The sequence below is a fragment of the Setaria viridis genome, chromosome 9 (genome assembly GCF_005286985.2).
Source record: "Setaria viridis chromosome 9, Setaria_viridis_v4.0, whole genome shotgun sequence".
Taxonomy (NCBI): Eukaryota; Viridiplantae; Streptophyta; class Magnoliopsida; order Poales; family Poaceae; genus Setaria; species Setaria viridis.
In genome coordinates, this window is record NC_048271.2 from 9979111 (window position 1) to 9987351 (window position 8241).

Below are 8241 nucleotides of genomic sequence, written 5' to 3' on the forward strand. Positions count from 1 at the left end.
TCTCACCTTCTTCCTCACCCACCACTCCTGACCCCACCGCTGTCACCCACGAGCAACGAGCTTCCCTTTCCTCCCCTCCTCTTCAAAATAAGGGAGGAAAAAAAAAAAAGGTACCAAGCCAGCAAGCCCCGCGAATCTCGTCGCCGCCATGGCCGCCGCCTCCGCCTCGGCTCCTTCGTCGTCCCGAGCGCTTCTCGCCCTAACGCTGTCCATCGCGTGCCTCGCGCAGCTGGCGGCGGGGGACACGAACGGCGTCTACGAGCCGTGCAGCGACGCGTGGATCCAGCGTGGGGACGGCTTCTCCTTTGGCGTCGTCTTCGCGGGCTACAACGCCTTCTTCTCCGGCAACACGCAGCTCTCCCCCTGCGACCGCCGTCTCAACCTCGCCTCCTCCGCGCAGCTCGCCGTGTTCCGCCCCAAGGTCGACGAGATCTCCCTCCTCACCATCAACACCACCACTGGATTCAACCCGGTAAGCGATCTTGTCTCTCTCGTTTTGTTTGGGTCTCTGATTTCTCTGTTTGGAGTAAATAAGTTGGGTTGGATCCGGATTCCGGAGGAGCTTGCATTGTACATGCTCGTGGAAATGTCGGCGTAGGTGGAGATCGGTTGCCACGCTGGAGGTAGGGTGGATTAGCATTTCATAGTTGTTCTCAACTGGAGTTAGGTTGGGTTACCATGATCGATCATAATTTCTGTAGCACTTCGTCATCTGCTTGTAGCTAGGAGTAGCAGAGTTTCTGCTCAGCCAATTTGATTCAATGCAAGATCTTGATCCATGGCTCCAGTAATATTAGAAATTGGAAACGACCGGACTAATTTTGTGTTGCTGCGTGAGTGTGCACTGTGATGTAACTTGTGAGTATCCTCTCGTGAGGTCCTGATCCTAGAACTGCCCCATGGGGCGCACCATTTCAATATGCTAAATATCATCAGGAAATTGTAACTTGAGTTTGTCTAAGAGTTTTTTTTAGCACAAAATGGTAGGTGCACTGCCATTCAGTGCTCACTAAGAAGATAAGAAATAGTCTTATATGACGAGGTCCAAAACAAGCAACCAAACTGGAAACAACAGATGGCTACCTAAAAGAGGAAAACTCCTGAAATAACTGAGAAACATGAGATATTGACTTGAAATCAAGCCCCATCTGTTGGATATCTTTTTCTATCAGGTGCAAAACAATGGGCATCTTTGGAACTCTTGCTGTGCTAGCCTCGCCCAGTTCTGTTTGGTTGCCTTGCCTTCTACCAGTGGGCCCTTCTGTCATTGAGAGAGATACAGAACAAGAGAGATGCAAACTAAACCACAAAGGGAGAGATCAGATCAGAGATCAGAAGGTAGGCCAGGCATGGCCAGCGGATGCCGCGGATAGCAGCGAGGCCTACAGCGAACGGGGGTGGCTTGGCTGCAGGTATGCAGCGCAGGGAGAATGATGTGGCCCCAGTTGCCGGAGACATGAGGCAGCGAGCCAGTGACGCTCCAATTTTGGGAGTGGTGGAGGACCTTGTTGATGAGCAAGACGGCTTGATTCACACAGGACTGGCTGAACTGGAGGCTAAAATGCTGAGATTCAAGTACGGTGGAATGGATTCAAGTAGACATCAGACTGGAGTGTGCTCTCAGTTTGCCAACCAGGTAGCGAGACTCGCATCCTCTTAATATCAAAGCAGCCAAGCAGGAGGCGGTCAGCCCTTCCCGTCATATTTTTTAAGTAGACATCAGACACCTCTATTACTTCAGATTCTGCAAGAGCTTGTCTGTTATGGTCCTAGGTCCAATAGAGGGGATGGGAGGAGGGGGGGGGGGGGGGGGAGTCTGCTAGGCGGGCGACTAGGGTTACGCCTTCTGTCAGGTGCATGGCGCAGGGGGAGGCAAGGGGACAGATAGCTTGGCCCTTTGCTTCTACTTAATCAACCATGATACATCCGCTCTCTTTATATGGAGATGACTTATAGATGCAATCCAACCTTTCCTAACTTTCAAAAGATGAACTTCCAAATTAAAGGCAACTTGACTTAGGAGCAAGGTGCCGAGGAAGGCTGGCAGCATGATGGAGGCAGAGTGTAGCAGCCCTAGGGGATGGCCACCACCTCTCCTTGGGTGTCGGCCGGTCGGGCCTAATTAGGCCCATAACATTGCCCTACTGAGCTTTTTTACGAGGAGGCGGACCATCATGGATGCCATATTTGTAATGCCCTGGTTCACATTCAGCATGCATAAATCATTCAAGAAGTTGATCCTATAAAATAATTCTCTGTTCTGTATAGTTTGCCAAGGATACGTCCAAATTGTGAGCGTGCAAAAGGACTACATTTTGAAATAAGAAATTTATGCTGATAATAATGTGTCTAATCTTCTTGGGTCTATAGTTCTCTCTCAAATTGTCTATGCAATTCGGAGCTCAGATAAATTCAAAAGTGCCTTTGTGCCAGCTCAAAGCTTTTGTGCAAAAAGTTGGTCCACTAAGTTTGTCAAGATCTTGGTACTTTCTTTGTGTTTAGGACTCACCTTGTGTTTATCACAAAGAAACATACTTTTTCATTCTGCGCGGAACGGCCAGAATAACAAGAGGGCACACTGCACCCCGCCCCCCCTACCGGACAAAGTTGTTGCTGTTGTTTTTAATGGCGTAAGTAAGTTGGGTGGATCCAGAAGGAGCTCGCACTAGTGCATGTGGAAATGTAAGAGTACGTGGATGTTGGTTGGCTCGGTGCTGATAACGTGGCTTAGCATTTCTTGGTATTCTTGGTTGTCCGAAGCTGGAGATAGAGTGGATTAGCATGATCCTGGTGCTTCTTTATCATTATTCATTCCTTGATCTTCTTGTGCTTGGAGCAATAGTGTTGCTGCTCAGTTTATTTGATTCATTGCAAGATCCTACTTCACAGCTCCACATTTGTTAGACTAAGCTTAATGTTACTTTGCTGATTAAGTAATAACTAAATACACAGGGGGGATGGGAACTTTTGCTTCAAGGTTAGTATTTCTCAGCCTCAGATTACGGGCTTCTATTGGCGATCAGACATTTCTATAACCTTGAATTAACAAATTTTGCAAGAAATTGTCCTAGTGAGCCTTGTTTTGAGGAGGTGGTATATGTGGATATTTTCTTGCTCTTTCAGTATCATCATGCGTACATCCTTCGTTAAATTGGCTTTTTTTGCTATAATCTGTCAAGAATAAATTCAAGTTCTGAGAGTTCTACTGCGCTACATTTACACACCATTTTCTATCTACTTGCTACCTTTTTAACCAATAGGAACCATGAAACCATGCAATGCCAAATTAGGACTCCAAGATTACAGTTCAAGCCCACTCTGGCCCTTGTTAAGAAATCCTGGTTATTAATGCTTCTGATCTGCTCGGGTTCATAGTTGTATTTTAAATAGTCCGTGTAATTGTGAGATCATATATAATCAAAAGTACCTTTATGCCAGCTCAAAGCTTTTGTGTAAAAAGTCAGTCCACTAACTTTGTCAAGATCCTGGTACCTTGTTTGTTTCAGGGCATAGTCATCTTGTGTTTGTCACAGGGATTTGTTTGCTAACCTGACCTCCACTAAAATTATATTTTTGGATATAACTTAGGACTATATTATACTTGTGTACCCGCGGCACTAACCACCAAGATTTTTTTCAGGATTGCCCCTTAGTTATATCTGATCTTCAAATGCTTTGCTTAATGCTATACTTCAGAATGTTGCTTGTTTTATTCTCTACTGTCTCAAAAATGAAATGAAAATGAGGAACTTCACATCTGTGATTGTTAGCATGGCCTACCTGAAGTTCTATTGTATTATTACTCGTTACGTTTACATTGTTTTGTCACTATAGCTGTCACTTGTGAACTCTAAGTGACCTTCGTTTTGATGTTTGAATTCATGGTTAAATACTTAAATGCATGTATCAGTGTTGGCATTATCAGTATATGACCAAAAGCCTTGTGCATATTTTGTAGGCTTCGGCTGGAGGATTCATGGTAGCATTTGCTGGTAGGAAGTATGCAGCCAGATCTGCTCCAATATTTGTCTCCAACACCTCGTTTACAGTGTCCAGCTTCACCCTGGTATGGAGCTACAAATTTACGATTATGTCTAGCATGTGTGAACTTGGGATCGAGAAATCCTGATGACTCTTCTCTAGGTACTTGAGTTCAAAAAAGGCAGACTTCAAAACTTGCACTGGAAGAAGGATGGCTGTGGTGCTTGTACAGGCAAGTCAAATTTTGTTTGCCTCGGGAAACAAACTTGCGCTATCAGAACACAAAGCTGCAAGACCCAAGGGCCTGTTGACTGCAGCATCGGCATCCAGCTGGCTTTCTCAGGCACCGACAGGCACGAGTCGGTTCTGAACTCATGGTACGAGGTGTCCAACCTGCGGCAATACTCCCTGTACGGGCTCTACTCCAACCTCAAGGACACCCTGAGTGGCCAGTTCAACAAGGTCTTCTAGGCTGTTTGGCGCGGCCTATGTTTATTCTCTCCTGTTCCTGCCTCATTCTGTTGATCTGCTTGAATCCCGATGTTGTGCTTAGCGTCCTTTAGGTTTGCCCGTCCAGGTTGCTTGTACCCAAACTTACTTTAGCCTTGTCTGAAAGCTCTACCTTATGTATCATTGGTGTCATTTTCTGGGAGTATCCTTTTATCGCCTTTTGCGCTTTAACTTTCATTATGTGATGAGCTAGCTTCTGCTGACGATGTTTGCAACCAAAGGAAGATTCATATCGTCCAGTGTGCATAGCTGTGCACAGTTGCTTGGTCCTTGTGATGTCGACAACCTGTACCCAATACCCATCATCGACGCTCAAGGTTTCTGAAAATGCCATACGATCGTCCGTCAGTTGGGCTGGTTCAGAATTCAGGGTCTTGGGTTTGAAGCCTGTCCTTTTTTTTTCTTTAACCCTGCCGTTTTGGTTTTGTGCTTCGTGGACTGTTAGTGACACTAACGTCATTATTGTTGGGTTTGTTTATAAGTTCGCGAAGCACTTCGGTACCAATCTCAACTAACCTGGATGTAACTCTCGCTTCTGAGAATCGGTCTGAAACTTTTTTGTAACACAATTACGCTGCACCGTTTGTAACCAAAACTTTTTTTTGGTAGGAACTACACTGTTTCTTGCAAAATTCCGACTTTTGTCGTATGCAAAGGCATGAAAATTGGGGACATGAGATACGGTCATACGGATTAACAATTTCCGAAGGGAGCGAAAACGAGCTGTCTCCCCTTTGGCGACAGATCGTGGAAGCAACAAACAATGGCGATGGGATGACACTGACAGAGAAGGAAAAGGATGGAGAATCTGAGCTGGTGAAACTGAATATTCTTGCCGAAATATACAACGCCCTGTTGTCCCATTTGCACGCTATCATAAGCTCAAAACTACCATCAGCTAGGATGGCCATTTGTGAATTCTTAGAACACGGATCTGTCCGGGTTTTTTTTTTCGGAGCAGTTTAGCATTCCCAAACCCTGACAGTAGTAGTTAGCACTTGTTGTTTTGTTTCACCACATGTTTTACCGTTCAGGGAGGCTTGGCCTGCATGAGCTGGACTGCTGGAACACCATCCAATGGCCGGATGAAGACACACAAAAAAATGCTGGATGAGGACCACACCAAAGTTCAAGCATCACCACAATTCACAAAGGACAAGCACCTTTGGCACACGCGGTCACACACAACACTGGTGAAAGGAAACCTTGGAGGGTCCTGCATTTGCATCCTGGTTTCCTGGCTTCCTTGCCAACTGTTGATGGGCCATTGCATGACACCACACTAAAGAAAAACCACCTGCGCAGAATGGCATGAAATCAAAAAGAAAAGAGGCACTGTGCACATGTACAGCTCATCAAAGCTCTTGAACCTGAAGCCAAAGGGAAGCGAACTTTGTGTCATCCAAAAGATGCAAAATTTGCACTATGAGAGGACAGGGCGAGGGGGACAGAAGCCACACTAAAAAGGCACTCACACTTTTGCTTGAAGGGAGCACTCAAAGCTAATGGCCACTGCAAACAGCAGTGCCACATCCTCCGGTCCTATTTGCCAGACACACATCCGACTACATGGAGTACATGCACAGATTTATCAACTTTTTTTAAAAAAAAAAGAAAGAAAAGTGATAAAAGGCAGTAATAAAATGATGCTCTGATGGCAAATACATTACTACCACTGACAATTGATGTGCAGAAGTAATCAGAGGTTAAAAGTTGGCTGGACGCATAATTTTATATAAGTGAAAAGTGTGTGTGGACCGATAATTCAAGCTCCATGGAAGCTAGAATCTGAATCTGAGTTCGCTACAAGGGCAAAGCAAGCATTTTTATTTTAGTGGCAGCAGCATTAACAGAGGAAGTTTCATAAGGAGAACGCGAGGGTGTTTAGTTTAAGAAACAGGGAGAGGATAAGATGATGACGTGAGCATGGAAAAGGCAGGGAGGAGGGAAAGAGTGGTGGCCACTCATCAGGGCAGCACCACGTACTGTAAAAAGATTTTCAGTGTAGCGCAGCATTGGAAAGGATCTTCAGTGCAGCATCAGGCCCACAGCTGAGCTGGAGTCCCAACGTATAGTATTTACTTATTTTTTCCACATATTTATACGCGCCTTGCTATTGAAGTTACGCTTTTATTCTTTCGCGAGTCTCCCAATAAATATTTACTAATAACTAATTAGAGATATCTTAATATTCTTTCATCGTTATTATGAGAGTTGCTTTTGTAGTCTCCCAATAATCTCAACCTAATCCAACTGCCGTATTGGGAGAGTCTCAACTCCTCCTGGAGAGTCATGTTGAATTATTAGGATGCTGGAGCACTATTTTCTTACCAACTCTTCCAATATAGTAGTTGGATTGAGAAAAGGGAGACTGTTGTAGATGCTCTAAGAAAAGTTACTGGCAACTGATATTATGTATTTTTACCTTTTTTTTCCAAGAGTGATTCTTTGGCTACTTTTATATAGTAGATGCACAAATGGAATTTGACTAGCATTCCCACTTGGATTCTTCTTTTCATTGTGAGGCACTTGCTAAGAGCATAACCAACCTTTTTCTGCTAGCTATAAGCAGCTTACGCTATTTGAATTTTTTTTCTAAATTAAATATGTAGATAGAGAAAAGGAAGAATTCCATTTACTAACTAAATCATATATGTTCTTTCATTTACGTATATATGTGGATAACATGTGTAAAGTTGGAGCACAATATGAAAGATATATCCCAAATTTATAAATTCTTGAAGTCCCAATTGAAGGGCCTACTACAAACTCTACAAGAATCTCAACAAACTAAAGCCCAACAGATTGCGCTTTGTTTACCATGATTCTCAGTGTTAGGAAACTACTCTTACCAATGCCCAAGTTGTCGATTAATTACAATGCAAACCTTTTTTTTCGCTAGGGAATGCAACTTGCAACCTTTTCCCTACCACAAATTATCTATATAACCAATTCTATCCATGGAAAGTCTTAAACAAGCATCACTCCAAACCTATAATATTTGGACAGAATAACAAGAACAAAGAACAAAATAAAATTCAGTGGCACGTACTTAGAGTTAATTAAACTATAATAAGCATACCTATACGGCTATACCGGGTTATATATAGATGGCCTAAAAGTACACATGCACCTCAACGGCTCAACCGTTTTCTTCAGCTGCATCTATATACAAAAGGAATTTGGCTCCAATGACGTGAGCGCTTTCATTAGATCTTAACCTACTGCTACCTAACAAGGTCTATAGAAACGAAAAGACAGCTGCAACTTGCTATGCAGGAAATGACCTCCACTAAAGGTGTTCCATCAAATATGCTGGTCATATAGTGTACTTGTGCCCTCAAGACTCACAGGAACAGGAACATGCTGAAAGGTTGCTGACACTGCATCTAGATACAGTTAAAAAGAGTATGGCTGCTTCTCCACTAATGCAAATGCTATTATACCACTTTGTAACTTTTTTTTGTTTTAGTTTATTTTTGTGGATAGGGCCTGGCAAGATTTATGACCCGTGTTGCGTGGCGGCTTTATTTTGAGCTTTCTGTACTGGCGGCAAGTGCTCAGCGCACAAGTATCAGATGTGGGGCACTTCTATTTTCACTAAAGGTGCATAAATTTCTAAGTACTTATCGTTACTAATGGTTTTATGACTGTGCGAGTTTTTTTAATCACACATTATGGACGCAGACGGTTACATAGACGCACGAACACTCACCACTACGAATATATGCACGCAACCTTACCTTATGA

The 8241-nt window shown here is 43.7% G+C and overlaps 1 protein-coding gene across 1 annotated transcript; it reads left to right on the top strand.

Annotated features, from left to right (window-relative positions):
• Positions 1-64: 64 nt before the first annotated feature.
• LOC117840270 (uncharacterized) lies at positions 65-4636 on the top strand. Its single transcript, XM_034720752.2, has 3 exons — positions 65-472; positions 3959-4066; positions 4144-4636. The coding sequence occupies exons 1-3, from the start codon at positions 149-151 to the stop codon at positions 4450-4452; spliced, it is 741 nt and encodes a 246-aa protein (XP_034576643.1). The 5' UTR covers positions 65-148; the 3' UTR covers positions 4453-4636.
• The last annotated feature ends 3605 nt before the right edge of the window (positions 4637-8241 follow it).

What these genes read in the sequence shown, in the direction of transcription:
- LOC117840270 (XM_034720752.2), top strand. Translation starts at nt 149, where the DNA reads ATGGCCGCCGCCTCCGCCTCGGCTCCTTCGTCGTCCCGAGCGCTTCTC. An exon ending in CCACCACTGGATTCAACCCG is followed by an intron (nt 473 to 3,958) that starts GTAAGCGATCTT and finishes CATATTTTGTAG; the next exon opens with GCTTCGGCTGGAGGATTCAT. An exon ending in CAGTGTCCAGCTTCACCCTG is followed by an intron (nt 4,067 to 4,143) that starts GTATGGAGCTAC and finishes ACTCTTCTCTAG; the next exon opens with GTACTTGAGTTCAAAAAAGG.